At 40.3% G+C, this 24,749-nt stretch overlaps 1 protein-coding gene across 4 annotated transcripts in view; it reads left to right on the top strand.

Moving 5' to 3' along the window:
- The window catches only part of CCPG1 (cell cycle progression 1), a 45,815-nt gene that overhangs the window by 1,076 nt on the left and 19,990 nt on the right, over positions 1 to 24,749 (top strand). For all 4 annotated transcript variants that reach the window (XM_012469811.3, XM_012469813.3, XM_012469809.3 and 1 more), the window contains exons 2-3: positions 14,521 to 14,589; positions 18,464 to 18,566. In XM_012469811.3, coding sequence (XP_012325234.2) covers positions 14,530 to 14,589; positions 18,464 to 18,566 — 163 coding nt within the window. In that variant the 5' untranslated portion in view covers positions 14,521 to 14,529. The remainder of the gene's footprint in view (positions 1 to 14,520; positions 14,590 to 18,463; positions 18,567 to 24,749) is intronic.

Below are 24,749 nucleotides of genomic sequence, written 5' to 3'. Positions count from 1 at the left end.
GTGGTATAGAGGAAGAGATGGAGATGTTGGGGGTATTGTTTTAATTCATAATTTTAAACCCTTTTACACTAAGGATGGAATTTCATTCAAAAAAGCTATTAAAAATCAGCCCAAATACAATTTAAAGGTATAGAAGTACACGTTCTTAAATGAAAACAGGTTGGAAAATAGTGTAATTGCAGTTTTGAAAGTCAACCGTGGAACAAAAAGTGAACATACCTCTATATACCTCTATTAGAAATGACTTAAAGGGCCAGGCCCTATAGCTCACGCCGGTAATGCTAGCACTTTGGAGGCCCATGCAGGTGGATCACCTGAGGTGAGGAGTTTGAGACCAGCCTAGCCAACATGGTAAAACCCCGTCTCCACTAAAAATACAAAAATTGGTTGGGCTTGGTGGTGTGTGCCTGTAATTCCAGCTATTCCGGAGGCTGAGGCAGGAGAATTACTTGAACTGGGGAGGCGGAGTTTGCAGGGAGCCAAGATTCGGCCATAGCACTCCATCCTGGATGACCGAGGAAGAATCTGTCTTAAAAAAAAAGAAAAAGAAAGGAAAGGATAGTCATAGTTATAAAAGTGATTAGTCACTACAAATGATTTTTTCTTGTACTTTACTGTATTTTTCAAGTTATACCCTTTTTTTCACTTTCTAGTGGAAAGTTCCCCACCCCCATGCAAAAGAAAAATGCAACAATTCCAGTTATGAATGCTATGCATATTACTTTAAAAAGAAAATAAGGGCCTAGTGCGGTGGCTCACGCCTGTAATCCCAGCACTTTGGGAGGCCGAGGTGGGCAGATCGCCTGAGTCAGAAGTTGGAGACCAACCTGGCCAACATGGCACAACCCTGCCTCTACTAAAAATAGAAAAATTAGCCGGGCATGGTGGCAGGCGCCTGTAATCCCGACTATTTGGGAAGCTAAGGCAGAAGTTGCAGTGAGCTGAGATCGCACCACTGCACTCCAGCCTAGGTGACAAAATAAGACTGTCTCAAAAAAAAAGAAAGAAAAGAAAAGAAAAGAAAAAACAATCAACAGCAGTAAAAAGCAGAGTCCCTATTGCTGCATCTGCAGACTGTATGAAAGAGTAAAGTATTTGGAGAATAGGGACAAGAAATGAATTAGTTGGACTGGAAAAAAAACCAAATTTGACAATTCGTAGCATTTGTACATCACATTTTATTTTCTGTAGATGATGTCTGGCTCTATCACCCAGGCTGGAGTGCAGTAGTGTGTGATCATGGCTCACTGTAGCCTTGACCTCCTGGGCTCTAGTGATCCTCCCAACCCAGCCTCCTAAGTAGCTGGGGCCACAGACACATGCCACCAGGCCTCGCTGATATTTTTTTTTTTTTTTTAGACAGAGTCTCGCTCTATTGTCCTGGCTGGAGTATGGTGGCACAGTCTTGGCTCACTGCAACCTCTGCCTCCCAGGTTCAAGCATTATTCTGCCTCGGCCTCTGAGTAGCTGGAATTACAGACATGTGCCACCATGCCAGGCTAATTTTTGTATTTTTAGTAGAGATTGGGTTTTGCCACATTGGCCAAGCTGGTCTTGAACTCCTGGCTTCAAGTGATTCATCCGCCTCGGCCTCCTCAAGTGCTGGGATTACCCAAAGTGCTGGTATTACAGGTGTGAACCACTGCACTCGGCCTAACTTGAATTTTTTTTTTTTTTTTTTTTTTTTTTGAGACAGAGTCTTGCTGTGTCACCCAGGCTGGAGTGCAGTGGCACAGTCTCAGCTCACTGCGTCCTCCACCTCCCGGGTTCAAGCGATTCTCCTGCCTCATCCTCCTGAGTAGCTGGAATTATAGGCACACACCACTATGCCTGGCTGATTTTTGTATTTTTAATAGAGATGGGGTTTCACCATGATGGCCAGGATGATCTTGATCTCCTGACCTTGTGATCCACCCTCCTTGGCCTCCAAAAGTGCTGGAATTACAGGTGTGGGCCACCGCGCCTGGCCCTATTTTTTAAATTTTATGTAGAGACCGTCTTGCTATGTTGCTTAGGTTGGTCTCTATGAACTTCTGGGCTCAAGCGATTTTCCTGCCTTAGCCTCCCAGAGTGCTGGATTCAGGCGTGAGAGCTCCATGCCTGGCCTATACATCCCATCTTTTGATCTGGTTTCTTTGCACCTTGTATAGTGAAATCAGAGGCAAAAGTGCTTAGCTTTTCTTCACTTAAGGCTGGACAATTGAATCACTTTGAATATCATGTTTTATATGTCTGATATTTGGTTTATGTCTATTTTTGTTTTTTTTTTTTACGTGATTATGTTGGATATGGACTGGTTAGTAGCATAATCCTTGGTTAGCCCACATTTTGTTTTCTGTTGTAAATGGCTACATTGTTCTTTCATAGTAATACAGAGTACATTTTTTTTTTTTTTGCTACTGTCATCCCTTAAAAATTAAGGAGGTTTACCTTCACACCAAGTGTCTGTGAACTCGATTAAATATCTATTCTAAAGTGTTTTAGAAAAAGCATTTCAACACTTTGTTGTTTTTCAGGTTGTAGTGTTCACACTTAATTTTATTAGATTGCCTTCTTTAGAGTTTGCCTTCTCCAAATGTCAATTTCTTTTCAATACTTTTTATTTTATAATTTTGTATATTCTGTGTACTGTGTTGGCTCAATATGTTATTAGGCTTTGGTCCATTCACAGGGCATAAGGAAAATTCATAATTGATTAACATGTCTGATTTACTAACTCCTTCCACAGTGGTGGTGTATGGGTTGTATAATTGTATTCTTACTCAAGTTAAATAAAGGTTTTAAAAAATTAGGTGCATATGAACTGCTAAAATCATGGAAGTAGGAGTTTTTGAACATGTTAAGAACATGAACATAGCAGCAAGGCCTGTTAAGCCCAGGGTACTTTAAACAAAAAATGCAGACTCATCTAACAATGCAGAACAGCTAGAGGCTGAATTATTTTTGTGTTTCTGTGTGGTGAAGATGAGGAAGTTGCAATATTCTAAGTGATAAAGGATTACATTTTCACCAGGTTCTTTCCTGACAGTTCTGTAATTTTGACTAGACTAAAACACTTGGTTTCAAAGGTGATTTGGAGTGTATTGCACCAGATAATCTTGGCCATATTTTCTTTCAACTTGAGTTCTAAGATGAAATTCAACCTTATAATATGGGAAAGATTGCAATTAAGTGATAAATAAAGGATTTTTTTTTCCCCCAAAGGGTATGTAATGTGTGGAAAACTCTTTAAGGGCCTGTAGAATTACCTGAGGAAGTATTAGAAAATAAGAAGTGTGAGTTAAATATTTTTTTCTGTCATCACAGGAAGCCAGAAATTTTTTTTTTTTTTTAGTACTTCTCCAAATCACTGTTCTTTTAAAATCTTAATTCTGGTTCATTTTGCCAGCATGTTGAAATGTAAAAAGAGCATTGGATTGGGAATCAGAGGATTTTTAATGATGTTGAGCAAGTAATTATTTATAATTTTCTGTTTGTTTTCGTTTGGAATTTGTACATAATAGCAAGTTGCCTTCATGGGGGTATTTGTGAAGATTAAATCCAATATGAAAATGAAATTGCTTTGTAAGTGGTGGAGTTACCTACTCATGTGAAGTATTACTGTACTGCATAAGTGCCATTTACATAAAGCACTTATGTATTTTAAGTGTAATGACTTGATGTGATAAACACTTTTTGACTGGGAAGTTTGATGAAGAAAAAAAAGTCAAATGGGGTATTAATTTGATTTCTTGGTAGAACTTAGTGGCTTTTTCCAGAGTGAAGGAAACTTAGCTCCTCTCCTGACTGTGACTTTGCACTCTATTGCATTAAATGTCCTGAAACTGCAGTGCATTTCTGTGGTTGAGCTTTTAATTTTGGTTTTTATTTGCTTTAATCTCCTATAAGTGTAAGAAAGGTAATCAGTCTTAACGATAGGAAGTGGTATTGTTAATATTCTCAAATGGATCTTTAAGTTGATTTCATGAGCAATGCTACTACATTGAATATGAAATCTCAGGTCCTCTGAGAGATACATTTCATGTTTAAGCATTGGTCTTTAAGCCAAAGAAATAATGGAGTTTACATTCTCCTTCTGGGTAAGTTAATCCCTGGCTATTAGAGGATCTGACCTTTTAGATGAACTTCAAGTTAGGTTGATATATAGAACATTTATGACGAAGAAAAAGTCTTTTAGAAACAAATACATACTGGCTGGGTGTGGTGGTTCACTCCTGTAATCCCAGCACTTTGGGAGGCCAAGGTGTGCGGATCATCTGTGGTCAGGAGTTTGAGACCAGCATGGACAACCTGGTGAAACCTCATCTCTACTAAAAATACAAAAATTAGCCTAGCTTGGTGGTGTGTATCTGTAGTCCCAACTACCCAGAAGGCTGAGGTGGGAGGATCACTTGAGTCAAGGAGTTTGAAGTAACTCCTGCCTCAGCTAGTGACAGAGTGAGATCCTATCAAAAAAAAAAAAAAAAAAAAAACCCTGTAATAAAAACATTAAAAAATAAAATTGGAACTGTTTACCAAAACTTTGAAATTATGCTAATTAATAAAGTAATCCAAGGAAAAAATTAAGTAGTATAAGCTACCAGTAGGCAAGTTAGGCTGAGAAGTATAGTAATGCTATAAATTCAGGGGAAGATAAAATCAGTGAATGTCAGAAACAGTAATCTAGGGGAAAAAAAACTTCATGAGAGAAGACAGCTTTAAATACAGAAATCAGAGAAAAGAAAGAAAAGCATTTCAGGAAGTGAAGACCTGGAGTTAAGGTCCATTTTGTGTTCAGAAGACAGCAAGTAAATTACTTTGGTCAGATGAGGAGGAAAGCTAATCAGATTAATTGCAAGTTAGGTTAGAACTAGATAATGGAAGCTTTTCAGCGTCACACTAAGGAGTGTCTTTACTGTACAGAATAGTTATTCGTAAGGTTGAGGAGACTCTTTGAGTGGAAAGAAAATAAATTTTTAGCACTGGGTGTAAGCGTATGTAACCTCCAGTGTCTTTCATCTTTGCCTCCATGTTTATAGGGTAGTAGTGTTTTTTGTGTTTTGTCTTGTTGAGTTGGAGTTTCACTCTTGTTGCCTATGCTGGAGTGCAGTGGCACCATTTCCGCTCACTGCAACCTCCACCTCTTGGTTTAAGCGATTCTCCTGCCTCAGCCTCCCAAGTAACTGAGATTACAAGTGCCTGCCACCATGCCCGGCTAATTTTTATATTTTTAGTAGAGATGGGGTTTTGCCCTGTTTGCCAGGCTGGTCTTGAACTCCTGACCTAAACTGATTCACCTGCCTCGGTCTCCCAAAGTGCTGTGCTTACAGGCATTAGCCACTGTGCCCAGCAGTAGAGTGTTTTTAGGGAGGGACAGGGAAAGCATTGAAAAATGGCACTATATAGAAAGCTGTGAGTACCATAGTAATTAAAACAGTGTTGTAGTAGTTCAGGAATAGAAAATAGATCAGTGGAACAGAATAGAGATTACAGAAATGGATTAACAAATGTGTGGGACTTTATATGACAAATTATAGAAAAAATATGCAATATTCAATATTGGTTTAATTTCTACTTCACAACAAAAGAAAAAAATTCAGATGTATGAATTAAACAGCTTAATATAAAAGACAAAGTCTCCGGAAGAGTATTAGTAGAAAATATAGGAGAATAGTTTTATAATCTTGGGAGCAGGAAAAACTTTCTAAAACAAGATAAAAAATCTAGATACTATAAAGGACACCCTGTTTTCCAGCTTCTTGAAACATAGTAGAAGATACTTTAAAAAAATTGAAGCATGATAGAAGATTAATTCATGACCCAATTTATAAGGAACTGCAGATCAGTAAAGACAATCCAATAGGAAAGGATTATAGCTGCTTCACAGAAAAGGAGATGAGGATAATCAATAAACACAAGATGCACAGCCCCACTAAAGTCATCTGGGAAGTGCAAATTAAGAAGTTCATTATTTTGCTCATGAGACAAGCAGAAATTAAAGATGGTTGTTACTCTGTTGGTAGGAATGTGGAGAAATAGGTGCTTGCACATGTTGTTGCTAGGAGCAACTTTGTACTACCTTTGAGAATGTAATTTAGCAATATCTATAGTTTTTTTGTTTTTGTTTTTGTTTTTTTTTTTGAGAGAGAGTTTTGCTTTTGGCCCTCAGGCTGGAGTCCAGTGGTGCGATTATCAGCGTACTGCAGCCTCCGCCTCCCGGGTTCAAGCAATTCTCCTGCCTCAGCCTCCCAAGTAGCTGGGACTACAGGTGTGCACCACCTTGCCCGGCTAATTTTTGTGTTTTTAGTAGCAATGGGGTTTCACCACGTTGGCTAGGCTGGTCTTGAACTCCTGACCTCAGGTGATCCACCCACCTCAGCTTCCCAAAGTGCTGGGATTACAGGCATGCACCACCATGCCTGACCCTTTTTTTTTTTTTTTTTTTTTTTTTTGAGATGGAGTGTCTCGCTCTTGCTGCCCAGGCTGGAGTGCAGTGGTGCAATCTTTGCCCACTGCAACCTCCGCCTCCCAGGTTCATGCAATTCTCCTGCCTCAGCCTTCCAAGTAGCTGAGATTACAGGCACGCACTACCACTTCCGGCTAATTTTTTGTACTTAGTAGAGACGAGGTTTTACCATGTTGGTCAGGTTGATGTCAAAGTCCTGACCTCAAGTGATCCACCTGCCTTGGCCTCGCCTCTCAAAGTGCTGGAATTAGAGGCATGGGCCACCATCCTGGGCCTGATGATTGGTCTTTTTAATGTTTAGCTTATCTCTAGGTGTTTATCTCTAGGTGTTTTATTGCATATATCTAAATTTCAGGTGTGTTCAGGCACAAAAAAGATAGAAAACTACTCTGGCATTCATTCTTCACAATTGGTTTCAGTACCTCAAGGAGGCCTTCCTTGACCTCTCTATTAAAAATTCCAGTTCTTGCGCCATCCCCACCCCTACTCTTCCCTCACTTTTTTCTCCATGGCACTGGGCACCAGCTGGCTAAAAAAAAGTACTTTTCTTCTGGGGAGGTTTTTGTTTTCTTTTTTTCAGTGTTGTATCTTCAGCACTTAGACAAGTTCATGACACCTAATAGGTACTTAAGTATGTGTCGAATGAATGAATGCAGTTTCATGCTCCAGATCAGGATAGGCTCATTTAAAATGTTTCCATAGGTTTGATATTAGACAAAAAGTAGATGTTAAAAAAGTTTGCATTAGTTGGTATCGTGTATCCTCTCCCCTTTCTCAAGTGATGTGTTATAAAGCAGACATTTTCATATCCTTTGGGGGAGGTTAAAGACCTAGACCTTTTGAAACGCATTTTAGAAATATGTTCTTGAAAGTGCTCCAGACTGACTCTCTATCTTTGGTCACATGACAATACAGCTGCACTTTGGGGCCTTTGCTGTAGCCTATTGGTTGCCTTACTTCAGAATTGTAGACGTGTGTGGGAGAATAATGCTCCCATTCTTCTCCATCTTGTCTGATTCTAGAACTTATGGTGATAGAAACCTCACCATTTTCATAGTAAAATGTAGCTATTCAGGAATGATGAAGGGCACCATCATCAGGTAATATTCATTCCAGTTATATTTTATGAGGTAAAATTAATATTGTTTTTGTGTTATTCTCACAGATTTTGACAGCCTTCACCAAAGTGTTTTAAAATGACTTATTTAGCCTATAACTCTACCCTGAATTCAGTCTCCAGACACTTACTTAATGTTTCCTCTTGGATGTGATAGTAACTGTCTCAGATTTAAAATGCTCCAGACCAATTGACTCATTTGCTTTTCTTCTTCTTCTTCTTCTTCTTCCTCCCCCTCCCCCTCCCCCTCCCCCTCCCCCTCCCCCCCCTCCCCCTCCCCCTCCCCCCTCCCCCTCCCCCTCCCCCCCCTCCCCCTCCCCCTCCCCCCTCCCCCTCCCCCTCCCCCTCCTTCTTCTTCTTCTTCTTCGATGGAGTCTTGCTCTGTCTCCCAGGCTGGAGGGCCAGGGCACTGTTGTGGTCTCGGCTCACTGCAACCTCCGCCTCCCGGATTCAGGAGAGTCTCCTGCCTCAGTCACCCGAGTAGCTGGGACCACAGGCTTCCAACACCATACCTGGCTAATTTTGTATTTTTTGTAGAGACGGGGTTTCTCCATGTTGGTTAGGCTGGTCTCAAAGTCCTGACCTCAAGTGATCTTCCTGCCTCGGCTTCCCAAAGTGCTGGGATTACAGGTGTGACCCACACCTCGTCCAGTTTACTGATTTTCTTCTCATAACCTGCGCCTTTTGAAGTCTTCCTGCCTCAGTGGCTCTTCCTTTCTGGTACTTGTTGAGGCCAGGAGTCATCTTTTATGCCCCGTATTCAGTACATCAGAAAGTCCTGTTGGCTCTGTCTTTGAAATACATGTATAATCTGTCCATTTCTCCCTGTCTTCACTGTCACCATCCTAGTTCAAACCTCCATCGTCTCTCACCTGGATTATTGTAGTAGCCATGCAAATGAACTTTTTTTTTTTGTAGCCTTGCCGAAACAGCAAATGAACTTCTTGCTTGCCTTTGCTCCCCTACAGTGCTGTCTCAGTAGGTACCCAGAGTGCTGTTTTATTACTTATAATATTACTGACTCAGAGTAAAAAGCTAAAACACTTTAAAGGGAGTCTTAGGATCTGTAAGCCCCACTCAGTCTGTCCAACCCCTGCTACCCCGCATTATCTTGTGCTTAATCTCTTCCTCCTCTCTCCTGCTAGGCCATTCCACCCACACAGGCCTCCTTGCTACTTCTCAAAGGTAGAGGTTTGCTCTCAACTTTATACTTACTATTCATTTGGTCTTAAATGCTCTTCCTCCAGTTAACTGTCTGTAATGGTGCTTTACTCATTCAAATCTTTGCTCACATATACGTTAGCAATGAAGCTTGCCCTGACCATCCTTTTTTATAATTAAGCTCCTCTATGCCAGCATTTTTCATTCCCCTTTATTGTGTTTTCTCCATGGCAGGAAATAGCCTAACAAATATATATTTTACCTGCTCATGTTGTTTATTGAATATTTCCAGTATGAACGATGAAATACACAGGGCAGTTTTTTATTCAGGCTACTGTAGTAAGAGGAAATACAGTAAAAATATATAAAGGTGGCCGGACGTGGTGGCTCACGCCTATAATCCCAGCACTTTGGGAGGCCGAGTATGGCGGATCATGAGGTCAGAAGATTGAGACCGTCCTGCCCAACGTGGTGAAACCCCCGTCTTCACTAAAATACAAAAAATTAGCCCTGTGTGGTGGTGCACGCCTGTAGTCCCAGCTACTCGAGAGGCTGAGACAGGAGAATCACTTGAACCCGGGAGGTGGAGGTTGCAGTGAGCTGAGATTACACCACTGCACTCCAGCTTTACATAATAGGCTGATGAACAAGCAATTACAGCACAGTATTCTATATTAAGTGCTAGATGCAGAAAATACTAGAGTCGTAGGGCTGGGGTCAAGGAATGGTTCACAAAGGAAGTGAAATTAGGTGAGCACTTGAGTTTGGGTGGTGGTAAGGGATGGGCAACTGATCGGAATATGCAAAGCCCCGGAAGCCAAGGATTTTGAAAGGAATTGAGAAGGTTGGGCAAAGAGGGGATGAATTGAAAGAGATGAGAGCTAGAGATAAAAGACTAGCTTTGGGGCATTATCTTGAAGAAAATCTTAGCATTTTGAAGGAATGACATAATGAGATTATCATTTTAAGAAGATCTCTAGGTATAATGGGGAGGTTCAAACTGCCAGGGGGGCTTTTATATTCACTGTGTCTAGGATAGGGCTCAAAAAGTTCCTTTTTACTTTGATTGTAGTATGCATCCAGCATTTTGAGAACAGATGAATTAATAGGGTTCTTTAGTTTTGCTTATCCAAATTGTCATGGTGGAGTTAGGGCCAATGGGACATCTTTTTTTCTCATTTGGGCTGGATGCTGTTACCAGTACACCAGGGATTTGGTCTAGGTCCTGCTGCTTGCTGCACAGAAAGCCAATCACTGAGACATTGCCAGGAAGAAGGCTTTATTTAATTGGGTGCTGCAGCCAAGGAGATGGGAGATCAGTCTTAAACCCATCTCTCTGACTGACTGCTCTCACTGTCTAAAGTTAGAGGTCTATATAGAAGAGAAGAAATGCAACCATGTGTGGGCAAACAGGAATTAGGGAGGGTTGAGGAAGAGAAGTTGATCAACAGGCAGCATGTGGTCAGTTAAGCAATCATGATGGGTGAGGGGTCTGGATTCTCATTGTCCAATTGCAGTGATCTGTTAAGTAAGTTTCAGCTTCTTGATACTATCTAGAGGCCTGATGGTTTGTTTCCTAAGAAAGGAACTGAGATTTCACAAGTTTTAAGACTGGGAGGATTAATTTCTCTATTATTCAAAGAAACCATGAAGAATCAGTTCTGCAGGATAATTGGCTGGTTTCAATGTTATCCTTCCCTCAAGGAAGTAAACAAAGCATTAAACTGGGACCTGATTAAAATGTGCTTATTGATTTGAGAAATTCAAGTATGGTAGGTTGTCCCAAGTCAGTAATGTATCTTACTTTTTTTTTGAAATCTTGTCTATTAAAAGATGGGAGCAGGTAAACGGAAGGAGAGAAACTTTCACACAGTAGAGAAAGAATGCTTTTTAGGCTTCATCCAGTTTTCTTATCACAAAACCCTCACCTACTTCTTGTTTCATATAGAATGACTTTTCCGTTTACCCAATCACTTAAACCAGAAACCTGGGAGCTATCCTACACTTTCTCCCTTTTATAGTTGGTTATTTAGTCCTTTAATAAAATAATCTTTAGGCTGGGTGCAGTGGCTCACGCCTGTAATCCCAACACTTTAGGAGGCGGAGGCAGTTGGATCACTTGAGCCCAGGAGTTAGAGACCAGCCTACCAACTTAGCAAGACCCCGACTCTTTAAAAAAAAAAAAAATGAGCTAGGTAGGGTGGCGCATACCTGTAGTCCTAGCTACTCAGGAGGTTGAGATGCGAGCATCTGCTTGAGCCTGGCAGTTTGAGGCTGTGTTACTGGTGTCCAGGTTCTTGGCATCTTGAACAAATAATTGGACAAAATGCACAAACAAAGCAAGGAAAGAATGAAGTCAGAGGTTTATTGAAAATAAAAGTACACTACACAGTGTGGGAGTAGCCCTAGCATAGGAGCTCAAGGGCATCATTACAGAATTTGTGGCAGTTTAAATACCCTCTAGAGGTTTCCATTGGTTACTTGGTGTATACACTATGTAAATGGAGAGGATGAATTAAAGTTACAAAGTCCTTTACTCGGTGTATGCCCTATGGAGGGGATATTTCCTATCATAGCTGAAGTGTGAATTGGCCTTATGTTCCCTGCCTCCAGACCCTGTCATAAGAAAACAGCGTCTGGAGGCAGGGAACATAAGGCCAATTCACACTTCAGCTATGACAGGAAACATCCTCTCTGTATTCACACTTCAGCTATGAAGTGTGACAAGAAAACAAGGTCTGGAGGTTCAGGGTACCTTACTCTGTCACTGTACTCCAGCCTGAGTGACAGAATGAGACCTTGCATCCAAATAATGATAAAAATAATAATCTTTTATGTCTTCTCAGATCTCTTCTAAACCCTTTTCCACCATCTTCTAAACCCTTTCCCTCATCAACACTGGTTAAGTTTAGATGCTCCCCTTTTGTATGGAATATTATGTTGCTTCCTTGCATCCCATAGGTCTAGGGTTGTTTAGTTGCTTCCCCACCTTTAAAAAAAATTTTTTTTGAGACAGGGTCTTGCTCTGTTACCCAGGCTGGAGTACAGTCGAGCAATCATAGCTCACTGCAACCTTGAACTTCAGTGATCCTCCTGCCTCAGCCTCCCAAGTAGTTAGGACTACCGGTTTGCGCCACCTTGTCCCACTGACATAAAATTTTTTTGTGGTAGAGATGGAGCATCTCATTATGTTGCACAGGCTGGTCTTGAATGCCTGGCCTCAAGTGATCCTCCCACCTCAGCCTCCCAAAGTGCTGTTACAGGTGCAAGCTGCCATTCTTGGCCCTGCCTCCCAGGTTCAAGCGATTCTCCGACCTCAGCCTCCTGAGGAGCTGGGACTATGGGCTCGTGCCATCACACCCGGCTAATATATATTTTTTTTTTTTTTGCATTTTTAGTAGAAATGGGGTTTCACTATGTTGGCCAGGCTGGTCTCAATCTTCTGACCTCATGACTCAACCGCCTCGGCCTCCCAAAGTGCTGGGATTACAGACATGCACCACTGCGCCCAGCCCAATATATGATCTTTTAAAAAAAATCAAATTTGGCCTGATGCAGCCGCTTATGCCTGTTGTTCCAGCACTTTGAGACGCCAAGGGAGGTGGATCACTTGAGCTCAGGAGTGTAAAACCAGCCTGGGCAACATGGCAAAATCCTGTCTTTACAAAAAGTACAAAAATAAGGCATGATGTTACACACCTGTAGTTGCAGCTACTCAGGAGGCTGAAGTGGAAGGGTAGCTTGAGAATGGGAGGTCAGTCAAGGCTGCAGTGAGCCATGTTCATGTCACTGTACTCCAGCCTGAGTGGCAAAGCAAGATCTTATCTCAAAAAAAAAATCAAATCTGATCTTCTAAACTACATTCACGCTAGATAAATTGCCTTAAAAAAAAAAACTTTAATATTCTTTTACGTTTTTCTGCCTTTGTTTTTGCTGCACAATACTTTTTCCTTTTTTACTGAGATTCTTTCCATTGTCTTAAGATCTTTTGATTTTTTTTTTTAAATGAGGAATCAGGAATCTTTTTTTTTTTTTTTTTTTTTTTGTGATGTTGCCCAGGCTGATCTTGAACTCCTTGACTTAAGCAGTCCTCCCACCTTGGCCTCTCAGTGTTAGGGTTACAGACACACACTCAGCCTTTTTTTTTTTTTTAAAAAGTCAGTCTCCCCATGTCGCTCAGTCTGGAGTGCAGTGGCTATTCACAGGCATGATCATTATGACTCATAACAGCCTTGAACTCCTGGCCTTCCTGAGTCTCCCAAGTAACTGGGATTAATAGGCATTCTCCACTGCTTCTGGCTCCAGAAATCTTCATTTTAATGTACTATCTCAATTTTTAAATTTTGGCAACTGTTAATTTAGTTTAAAAAATGCTATCAGATTTGCAACCTCATTTATAGAGGCTTCTTTGATCATTATTCTTTCCCCCTGCAAATTTAACTGCTCATTCTTTATGTATTTCCATGGTTAATACCCTGCAGGGGTTTTAAACTAGCTTTTTAGATAATCTGTACTGGACAGAAAAAAATTATTTTACCCTAGTATTTTCTGTAAGTTTACCTTTAAATTTATAGAGTTATAAACTGCCTGGGCCTTAATCAATTGAAATTAGAAATCAGTTAGATGATCTCAGGTAAGCCTGTTACAAAATGCTTCATCATAACATTAAAAGTTACACAATTGATGTCTTGTTTCAGGTTTTGAATAATTCATTTGAAACATGCTAATTTTTATACTGTTAGTGGCCAACCTCTTTGTATTCTCTTTTTTTTTGAAATATTAATGTACAAGAGTTTCCAGAATAATTAACAGATTATATAGATCTGACTTGAGGCCAGGAGTTTGAGCCTGGCCAATATGGTAAAACCTCATCACTACTAAAAATACAAAAAAAAAAACAAACAAAAACATTATTTAGATCTATATTTTTGCCCTGTTCTCATTTAAGCACTAGTTCCATATTGTCTGCAGTAGAGTTCTATTAGAACTTGGATCTAATGGGTTCACAGTATATGTCCAGTAATAGAAATATAAGATACATGTAGAATGAATCAGTAGGAATACTATTTGCTTTAAAAAGCTGGGTTTTGAAATTTAAAGGGGTTTCAGATAGAAAAAGAAAAAACCAGGTAGAGTGACCCTCGTATGCTGGTTTAGGGCTTGAGTCTAGGTTGTTGCCAGTGACCAGGTGTTTGTAACCAACCTCTGGCCTTCCCCCGACGCACTTTAATCCAACTGAAGTATTGCTCACACAGTTATTTTCATAAAAACAGTTTGATAATGTTTCTTCTCTATTTGAAAAATGTAAATTGCTTCATGTTGCCAACATACAGACTTCATTTTACTTGACATCGGAGCTCTTCAGTTTCCCTCTGCCTCTTAGTTTCTGCAGCCATGTTTTCACACCTTACTGTTATTTGAAAATAGAGTCCTTTACTATTGCTGCCTGCTCCCCATTCACCATTCTCCTCACATGGTCAAATTAGATTCTCCTTTTCCTTCAGCTCTGTCTGGCCAAATGCTGTGTTTTCTTTTAGACCTAACTTTCTTTTTCATTCCAACAATATGACTGTCTAGACTGGTCTAGTCCGGGAGGATCTCCTTGTCTTAGAAGTTTGCTTGTATCTGTTCATACAGGTATGCAGTCCTGTCATGTTCCGTGTGGTAAATCTATGGGTGGCCTGTCTCTGTTTCACCTGGAAGACAGTAAACCACTTTTCAAACTTAGTGTCACATTTGTTTTGTCTAGAATTTTAAAAAATGTGTCCCACAAGTCAATATGTTTTTGTATTTGTAGACCTGAAAAATGTCTGAAAATTCCAGTGACAGTGATTCATCTTGTGGTTGGACAGTCATCAATCATGAGGTATGATATTTGATAGTTTTTATAAGGTAATTTGTAAAATTAATATTACCAGTGGTATAAACTGTGTTCTTTGAAGACCAATCTTTTTCTACATTTAAGCAAAAAATTCCAGTGGACATTTTCCCACTTAGGTTAAACTTCACTGCTGAGAACTCTTCATGAGCCAGCATCTTCTACATTATTGTACATAGCTTTGAGACATTAGGGAAGTATTTATTGAGGGTTTATTATTGATCAGACCTTGTGCTTTACTTTCTTTCTTTCTTATTTTTTTGTTTTTGAGATGGTGTCTCTCTATGTTGCCCAGGCTGGAGTGCAGTGGCACGATCTCGGCTCACTGCAACCTCTGCCTCCCAAATTCAAGTGCTTCTCCTGCCTCAGCCTCCCTAGTAGCTGGGACTACATACCGGCATGTGCCACCATCCCCAGCTAATTTTTTGTATTTTTAGAAGAGACAAGTTTCACCGTGTTAGCCAGGATGGTCTTGATCTCCTGACCTTGTGATCCACGTGCCTCGGCCTCCCAAAGTGCTGGGATTACAGGTATAAACTACTGCACCTGGCCTTAACTTTCATTTTCATATGATTTTGTCCTTTTTTTTTTTTTTTGGAAACAGAGTCTGACTCTGTTGTCCAGGCTGGAGTGCAGTGGTGCGATCTCGGCTTACTACAACCTCTGCCCCCTGGGTTCAAGCTGCCTCAGTCTCCCGAAGTAGCTGAAATTACAGGTACCCGCCGCCACACCCAACTAATTTTTTGTATTTTTGGTAGAGATGGGGTTTCACCATGTTGGCCAGTCTAGTCTTGAACTCCTTAACCTGAAATGATCTGCCCACCTCAGCCTCCCAAAGTGCTGAGATTACAGGGGTGAGCCACTGTGCACAGCCAATTTTGTCTTTTTGTTTTTTAAAGGGATGGGGTCTTACTGTATTGCCCAGGCTGGAGTGCAGTGGCTGTTCACATGTGCAGTCATGGTGCAGTGTAATCTTTAACTCCTTGGGCTCAAGCAGTCCTCCCGCCTCAGCCTCCCAAGTAGCTGGGACTATAGGCACATGCCACCACACCCTGTTCTTATATAATTTTAAATGTTTTACTGTGGCATAGATTGTTTTCATTCTCGTTTGGTAGTTGAGAAAATTAAAGCTTAGAGAGGTTAAGTAATTTGGCCAAGATTATGTAGCTAGAAAATAGATCTTGGATTTGAAGAGATCAGAAAGGAGAATGGAGAGCATGTGTTCCACTTACATTAGCAGAACTTGACATGAAAAAGGCCAGAACTCTATCACAAAATGAATTTTATCAGAAAAGATTGACATATGTGTAACAAGTGTACCTAACTTGCACATTTTATTTTCTCACACCAGTAATATATGTTCACTATAGAAAAATGACAGTATACTGCTAAACAGAAATATACTTATTCTAGGTTTTAATGGACTTATCTATAGTTTTCCCATTTGTTTTTAGGATATTGTAAACCTCACTTGATTTTTTTTTTCTTTTTGCTTATTTCGGTGATTATCCCATGAACCTCACTTGTTTTCTTAATAAAAATTTAAATTTTTAACACAGGAAAAAATGCCAGATATAGGTGACGGGGGGATGGAGGCAGCAAACCACCTTGCCATGTATGTAGCTATGCAACAATCCTGCACGATCTGCACATGTACCCCAGAACCTAAAGTACATTAAGAAAAAAAAAAAAATTTTTTTTTTTTAACCATTACTTTGATTAGTTAAGGTTCAGGTAGTTATGTTGTTTAGAAAACATTAACAGAGGGCCGGGCGCAGTGGCTCATGCCTGTAATCCCAACACTTTGGGAGGCTGAGGCGAGTGGATCACGAGGTCAAGAGATCGAGACCATCCTGGTCAACATGGTGAAACCCCGTCTCTACTAAAAATACAAAAAATTAGCTGGGCATGGTGGCGCATGCCTGTAATTCCAGCTACTCAGGAGGCTGAGGCAGGAGAATTGCCTGAACCCAGGAGGCGGAGGTTGCGGTGAGCCGAGATCACGCCATTGCACTCCAGCCTGGGTAACAAGAGCGAAACTCCGTCTCAAAAAAAAAAAAAAGAAAGAAAACATTAACAGAAAAAAAGAAGATTGCCTTTTCCGCATTAAAGTTTCAAAATTTAAAAGCAGCTGTATCATTTGAGATTGAGATGATTCTTTTTAAAATCTTCAGTGACTTTTCTATTTTTAACTTGTTTTCTTCAAAGGTTAGATCAACTCCCATAGCAACTTCTCCTTCAAGGATAATTAACAATAGAGGAGCTAGGCAGCCATGGGAGTCTTACCTGTGAGTGTGCAGGGTGGAATATGACAGCAGACCTCTCTGGCACTTAGTCAAGCATGTCATTAGGGTGTTCGATATTAGACATTATGTCCCAGAGTAAATCATATTTGTACTTTTCTCTCTCTTCTTCTATATCTGCTTTCCAGGTTCTTCTCTTTCTTGCTATTGTCTCTTACATGTGTCTCCTTTTCCTTTCCCATTACCACCATTCTGATTTGGGCCAGAATTGGCTTTCCCAGCAACTCCTAATCCAACTAGCTTCTGCCATTATACTGCCACTACAGACAGCCTCAGAGTCTTACATTCAGAATTCTCTTTAGGACTCATCTTAAATGATACTTTTTTCATGAATTGTTTAATTTTTGGCTGTTTTGAGTTGTGTATATCAAGAGAATGCAGACCTTTCGATTGTATGTGTCAGCAGACTGTGGTGGGGACATAGGGAGAGACAGAATCACCTTAGTGGTTAACTTTGTTTTGCTAAGTATGACACAAGAAAAATTGTATGATCCACTATTATTAATGAAAAGATAGTCTGACATCAAAGTAGGAAAGATAATCTCAGAATAAAAAGGTAGTCTAAAATTGTATAAGGAGTGTATTCATTAACCTAATAGGCTTATTTAATCCGTGCCATTAAAGCTTTAAACATTTTAGTTTATATTGCCATAATACTTAGTTATTTGCACATGACTGTTCTCTGAATATGTTGTAAATTTGAATTTTAGATTTGAATTTTTTTTTTTTTTTGAGACAAAGTTTTGCTCTTGTCACCCAGGCTAGAGTGCAGTGGTATAATCTTACTGCAAACTCCACCTCCCAAGTTCAAGCGATTCTCTGGCCTCAGCTTCCTGAGTAGCTGGGATTACAGGTGCCCACCACCATGCCCAGCTGTGGATTTGAATTTTTTATACTCCACAACATCTAGTGAAGTGCCTTGTCCAGAGTAGTTCCATAAATGTTAAGTAGAAACAAATAGTTATAGAAATAACTATATTTAGACCCTTATTCTCTGGGATTCAAATTTATTGCTTGAGCTCATAAAATAGAGCATTTCACTTTTGGGCTGACTTGACTTAGAATTTAAACGGAGACTCCATTCTGCAGTTTTACTGCTATAGCCCCTTGTGGACTAAAGTTTGCCAGACTGTTCCTTTGGAGTATAGCAGTATCTGAGACGTGTCTTTTTTTTTTTGAGTCGGAGTCTTACTCTGTTGCCCAGGCTGGAGTGCAATGGCGTGGTCTCAGCTCACTACAACCTCTGCTTCCTGAGTTCAAGCAATTCTCCCGCCTCAGCCTCCCGAGTAGCTGGGATTACAGGCACCCGCCACCACTTCTAGCTAGTTTCTTTATTTTTAGTAAAGACAGGGTTTCACCGTGTTGGCCAGTCTGGTCTGGAACTCCTTACCTCGTGATCCACCTGCCTCAGCCTCCAAAAGTGCTGGGATTACAGGTGTAAGCCAGTGCACCTGGCTGCATCTGAGACTTTTAATAATGGAAGAAGCATTTACATATAGTCAAAACTAGCTTTGAGTAGCTAAAAGGCAAATAACTGAAAAATTGTCACTTTTCCCTAGGGATCTGATATAGAAATGGTGAATTCTGTGACAGCCACTGACATCTGTGAGCCAACCCCAGAATGTTCATCTTTAGAGCAAGAGGAGCAGACAGAGCAGGGAGGTAAGTATTTCACAAATTCTGATTTTTTTAAAAAATAGGATATATGAGTGATACTATGAATCTTGCCTTGTTTCCAGATGGGTGGCCTTTCTGGCTAATCTTTTATTGATTGATTGATTGAGACAGACTTTCGATCTTGTTGCCTAGGCTAAGTGCAGTGGCATAATCTTGGCTCACCACACCCTCCGCCTCCCAGTTCAAGTGATGCTCCTACCTCAGCCTGCTGATTAGCTGGGATTACAGGCATGTGCCACCATGCCCAGCTAATTTTGTCTTTTTAGTAGAGATGGGGTTTCTCCATGTTGGTCAGGCTGGTCTTGAACTCCTGACCTAAGGTGATCCACCCACCTTGGCCTCCCAAAGAGTTGGGATTGCAGGTGCAAGCCACTGCACCCGGCCTCTTTCTGGCTAATCTAAGTGGTCATTGAAGGATTAAATTTCAGTGTAGACCGGGTACAGTGGCTCATGCCTGTAGTCCAGCACTTTGGGAGGCCAAAGTGGGCAGATCTTTTGAGGTCAGGAGTTCAGGACCAGCCTGGCCAACATGGTGAAACCCATCTCTACTAAAAATACAAGAAATTAGCTGGGCGTGGTGGCAGGTACCTGTAATCCCAGCTACTCCAGGAGGCTGAAGCAGGAGAATCGATTGAACCTGGGAGGTGAGTTGCAGTGAGTCAAGATCGTGCCACTGCCCTCCAGCCTGGGTGACAGAGCAAGACTCCATCTCAAAAAAAAACAAAAACATAAACAAGAAACAAAACTTCAGTGTGGATTTAGTGAAGGCCCACAGAACCCAGAGTCACCAGCCTACCTTAGGGGTTTGTTTATTTGCAGCTGTAATATATTTTTGGGCTTTCAGATACACTTTGTTGCTACAGATGTACCAGTGACAAAATAAGTGTTTTATGATTTAATGTGAATTTGTTTGGTAGTTTCTATTAACTTGTCATTTGTTTGGTAGTTTGTATTTACTTGTCATTATTAAAGTTAAGAAAAAAATAACTCATTTATCACAAGAGATTTACTAATCTCTTCTCCAGTTATTATCATGTTACAGAGTTGCAGACATACCTCTCTCTCATTTTATTCTGCTTTGCTTTATTGTACTTCACAGATACTGCATTTTTTACAAGTTGAAAGTTTGTGGCAACCCTGTGTTTAGCAAGTCTATTAATGCCATTTTTCCAACAGTGTGTGCTCATTTCATGTCTCTGTCACGTTTTCGTAATTGTAATATTTCATTTATTTTTATTTTATTTTTTAATTTTTATTACTTTTTTTAAAATAGAGATGGGGTTTTACCATGTTGGTCGGGCTGGTCTTGAACTCCTCACCTCAGGTGATCTACCTGCCTGGACCTCCCAAAGTGCTGAGTTTACAGGCGTGAGCCACCGCGCCCGGCCTATTTTATTGTATTTTATTGAATTGATGGAGTTTTGCTCTTGTCGCTTAGGCTGGAGTGCAGTGGCATGATCTTGGCTCACTGCAGCCTCCACCTCCCAGGTTCAGGCAATTCTCCTGCCTCAGCATCCCAAGTAGCTGGCATTATAGGAATGCATAATGCACCCAGCTGATATTGTATTTTTAGTAGAGACGGGGTTTCACCAGATTGGTCAGGCTGGTCTCAAACTCCTGACCTCAGGTGATCCACCTGCGTTGGCCTCCCAAAGTGCTGGAATTACAGGCATGAACTACTCTGCCTGTCTGTAATTGTCATATTTCAGACTTTTTCATTATTATTATATCTGTTATCATGGTTATCATAATCTGTGATCAGTGATTTTTGATGTTACTATTGTAATTCCATTGACACCATGAACCATGCCTGTGAAAGAAAGTGAACTTAATAAATGGGTGTGTTCTGACTGCTCTACTCCCTCTCCCTCTTATTGGGCCTCTCTGTTTCTGGAGATACAACAATATTGAAATCAGGCCAATTAATAACCCTACAGTGACCTCTAAGTGTTCAGGTGAAAGGAAGAGTTGCATGTCTTTGGCTTCAACTCAAAAGCTACAAATGATTAAGCTTATTTGAGGAAGGCATATCAGAAGCTAAGTTGAAAGCTATGTGTCTTGGGCCAGATAGTTAGCCAAGTTGTGATTGCAAAGGAAAAGTTCTGTAAGAAATTAAGAGTCCTTCTTAGTGAACACATGAACAATAAGGAAGCCGTATAGTCTTATTGTTGACATGGAGAAAGTTTAATTGGTCTTGGTAGAAGATCAAACTAGCCATAAAATTCCCTTAAGCCACAGCCTAATCCAGAACAAAGTCCTTCCTAACTCTCTTCAGGTCTATGAAGGCGAGAGTGGTTAAGAAGCCGTAGAAGAAAATGCTGCAGCTAGCTGAGAGGTTGGTTCATGAGGTTTAAGGAAAGAAGCTATGTCCATAACATAAAAGTGCAAGGTGAAGCAGCAAGTGCTAATGGAGAAGGTGCACCAAGTTATCCAGGATATCTACCTGAGATCATGGATGAAGATGGCTGCACTAAACAGCAGATTTTCAGTGTAGGTGAAACAGCCTTCTCTTGGAAGAAGATGCCATCTAAGACATTCCTAGCTAGAGAGAAGTCAATATCTGGCTTCTAGGCTTCAAAGAACAAGCTCACTTTCTTGTTAGAGGCAAATGTAGCTGGTGACTTTAAGTTGAAGCCAGTGTTCACTTACCCTGACTTAAGAAATCCTAGAGCCCTTAAAAAATATGCTTCATCAACTCTGCCTGTGCTCTGTAAATGCAACAACAAAGCCTAGGTGACAGCCATGTGTTTACAATATGGTTTACTGAATATTTTAAGCTCATTGTTGAGACCTGCTGTTCAGAATAAAAGTATTTCAAAATACTACAAAGTACACCTGGTCAGCCACCCATGGGCTCTGATGGAGATTTACAAGGAGATTCATCTTGCTTTGTTTACTGCTAACACAACATCCAGTCTGTAGCCCATGGATCAAAGAATAATTTTGATTTTCAGGTTGTATTATTTAATAAGTAAATTTTGTAAGGCTGTAGTTGCTATAGATAGTGCTTGCTCTGATGGATCTGGGCAATGTGTGTAGTTGAAAATCTTCAGGAAAGGATTCACCATTTTAGATGCTTATTAAGAACAACTGTGATTTGTGGGAAAAGATCAAAATGCCAGCATTAACAGGAGTTGGGAAGAAGTTGATTTCAACCCTCATAACTTTGAGTGGTTCAAGACTTTAATGGAGGAAGGAACTACAGATGTTGTAGAAGCAGCCAGATAATTGGAATCAGAAGTGAAGCCTGAAAATGTGATCCAACTGGCCGGGCGCGGTGGCTCACACCTGTAATCCAAACACTTTGGAGGCCAAGGTGGGTGGATCACCTGAGGTCGGGAGTTCAAGACCAGCCTGACCAACATGGTGAAACCCCATCTTTAAAAAAAAAAAGAAAAAGAAAATGTGATCCAATTGCTGTAGTCTCATGATAAACTTGAACAGATGAGGAGTTTCTTACGGATGAGCAGAGAAAGTAGTTTCTTGAGATGCGGTCTTCTCTTGGTAAAGATGCTGTGAATATTGTTGAAATGCCAACAAAGGATTTAGAATATTACATAAAACTTAGCTGATAAAGCAGTGGCAGGGTTTGAGAAGATTGACTGGTTTTGAAAGTTGTTCTGTGTGGGCAGAGTGATATCAAACAGCACTGAATGCTACAGAGAAATCTTTCATAAAAGGAACAGTCAATCCATGTGGGAAATTTCAGTGTTGTCTTACTTTAAGAAATTGCCCCAGCTACTCCAGCCTTTAGCAGCTATCACAGTGGTCGGTCAGCAGCCATCACCTTTGACAAAAATACTACAATTCACTGAAGGCTCAGATGATCGCTAGTACTTTTTAGCAATAATGTATTTTTAAATTAATATACGTATGGTTTTTTTAGACATAATGTTGTTACACATTTAATAGATTATAGTATAGTATAAACATAACTTTTACATGCACAGGGAGACCAAAAAATTTGTGTGACTTGCTTTATTGCATTGGTTTGGAACGGAACTTGCAATATCTCTCAGATATGCATATATTCTCGTTCCAGTTTGGTAAAATGGAATTTGACTACTGTATTGCATCTGTGTTATGTATACTTCCCATGGGATTTGATTTCATTAACTTTTTTTAAAAAATTGCAGTAAAATGCACACAGAACATTTACCCCTCAGGAGAATAAAGTGGATATGTCAGGGCAAGAAATAGAAAAGATTGTACCTGTTAACTTTTTAAAGCCTACATATTGATTACTACTCTCATTTGAAAAGTGATTTTCTTAAAAAAAATAAAGAAAAAAAATTCAAGGAAGAGAAGTTAAAAAAAGGTGATTCTCATCTTTTTTGTGTCAGAAATCCTTTTGAGAATCTGAAAGCCATGAACAATTTCTTCCAAGAAATGCATTTATTTGCATATGTTGAAGAACAATTTCTATACTTCTTTGGGAGTCCTTGGACACGAGCCCAGTGCTGTGGAGCAATCTTATCTCTAAATTAAATTACTTTTCTATTAGGGGCTATTTAACATTGAAAAATGGTTTTTTTCCGCTTGTTCTTTGCAGGAGTTAAATTACTTAAGAAATGCATGTCCATGATAGGGAAAAAAATAATAGTAAGCAAAACGAATTTAAAATGGCCTGTAATTTCTTTTATCTAGAAATAACTTCTGTTGATATTTGGTATACTTCGCTCATAAATTTATATTTAATTTTTTTAACTTAATATTTTATGTTCTTTTTCATTCAAAATATATTGTGAATTCATCATTTTGTTTGTACACATTTTCTTTGAGGAGATTCTTATATTTCCCATAGTGACATTTAGTTTTTCTGTGTTTTGAGTTCTTTCTTTTTAAAAAAAATTTACTGGCAGAAATGGTCTCACTATGTTGCCCAGACTGATCTTGAACTCCTGGCCTTAAGTGATTTTACCACAATGGCCTACCAGAGTGCTGGGATTACAAGCATGAGCCACTGTGCCTGGACTTCCCCTCTCCAACTTTTTTTTGAGACATGGTCACACTCTCTTGCCCAGGCTGCAGTGCATTGGCATGATCATGGCTCACTGCAGCCTCAACTCCTAGTAATCCTCCTGCCTCAGCCTTCTGAGTGGCTGAGACTCTAGGTACATACCTCCATGCCCAAATAATTTTTATTTTTGTAGAGACAGGGTCTTGCTGTATTGCCCAGGCTGGTCTTGAACTTGTAGACTCAAGCAATCCTCCAGCATTGGCCTCCCAAAAGTGCTAGGGTTACAGGTGTGAGTCACTGCACTCAGGCTGAGTCCTTGTTTTTTATAGTTTATGTTTTCTTTTAAAGCACTCACACACACAAACACACACGTACATATACATATATACTTTTATAAATCATGGTTTGAAGCCATAGTTTTTATTCTTATGGTACCAGGCATTGACAGCCATTAGAATGGTCTTTAGGAACTCTGAATGAACCTTTAAGAATTCAGGAAAATGAGGCCGGGCCTGGTGGCTAACGCCTGTAATCCGAGCACTTTGGGAGGCAGAGGCAGGAGGATCACTTGAGGTCAGGAGTTCAAGACCAGCTTGGCCAACATGGCGAAACCCTGTCTTTACAAAGTACAAAAAAAAATTAGCCCAGTGTGGTGGTAGGCACCTGTAATGCCAGATAGTTGGGAGGCTGAGGTGGGAGCATTGCTTGAATCCAGGAGCAGAGGTCGCAGTGAGCTGAGATCACACCTCTGTACTCCAGCCTGGGTGACGGAGTGAGACTCCCTCTGACTTAAAAAAAAAAAAAAAAAATTCAGGAAATGTATCACTAGGTATCTTATGATAGATTTTTTATATTATCCGGTATTAACAAACACACTGGATCAAGCAATTTGGTAATGTAAGGTAGAGGTTTTATTTATCTAGTCAAGGTAGCATTGATTTGAGTTCTTAATAAAGCTTGTGGCTAGGCACGGTGGCTCATGCCTGTAATCCCATCAGTTTGGGGGGCCAAGGTGGGCGGATTACTTGAGGTCAGGAGTTCGAGACCAGATTGGGCAACATGGCGAAACCCCATCTCTACTAAAAATAAAAACAATTAGCTGTAGCGTATGCTTGTAATCCCAGTTACTCGGAAGCCTGAGGCAGGTGAATTGCTTGAATCCAGGAGGCAGAGGTTGCAGTGAGCCGAGATGGTACCACTGCACTCCA

Source organism: Aotus nancymaae, unplaced genomic scaffold (genome assembly GCF_030222135.1).
Source record: "Aotus nancymaae isolate 86718 unplaced genomic scaffold, 86718_ANA_hifiasm-v0.15.2.pri h1tg000062l, whole genome shotgun sequence".
Taxonomy (NCBI): domain Eukaryota; kingdom Metazoa; phylum Chordata; class Mammalia; order Primates; family Aotidae; genus Aotus; species Aotus nancymaae.
Note: the sequence above shows the minus strand (reverse complement) of the source record. Positions and strands in the feature narration are given on the sequence as shown.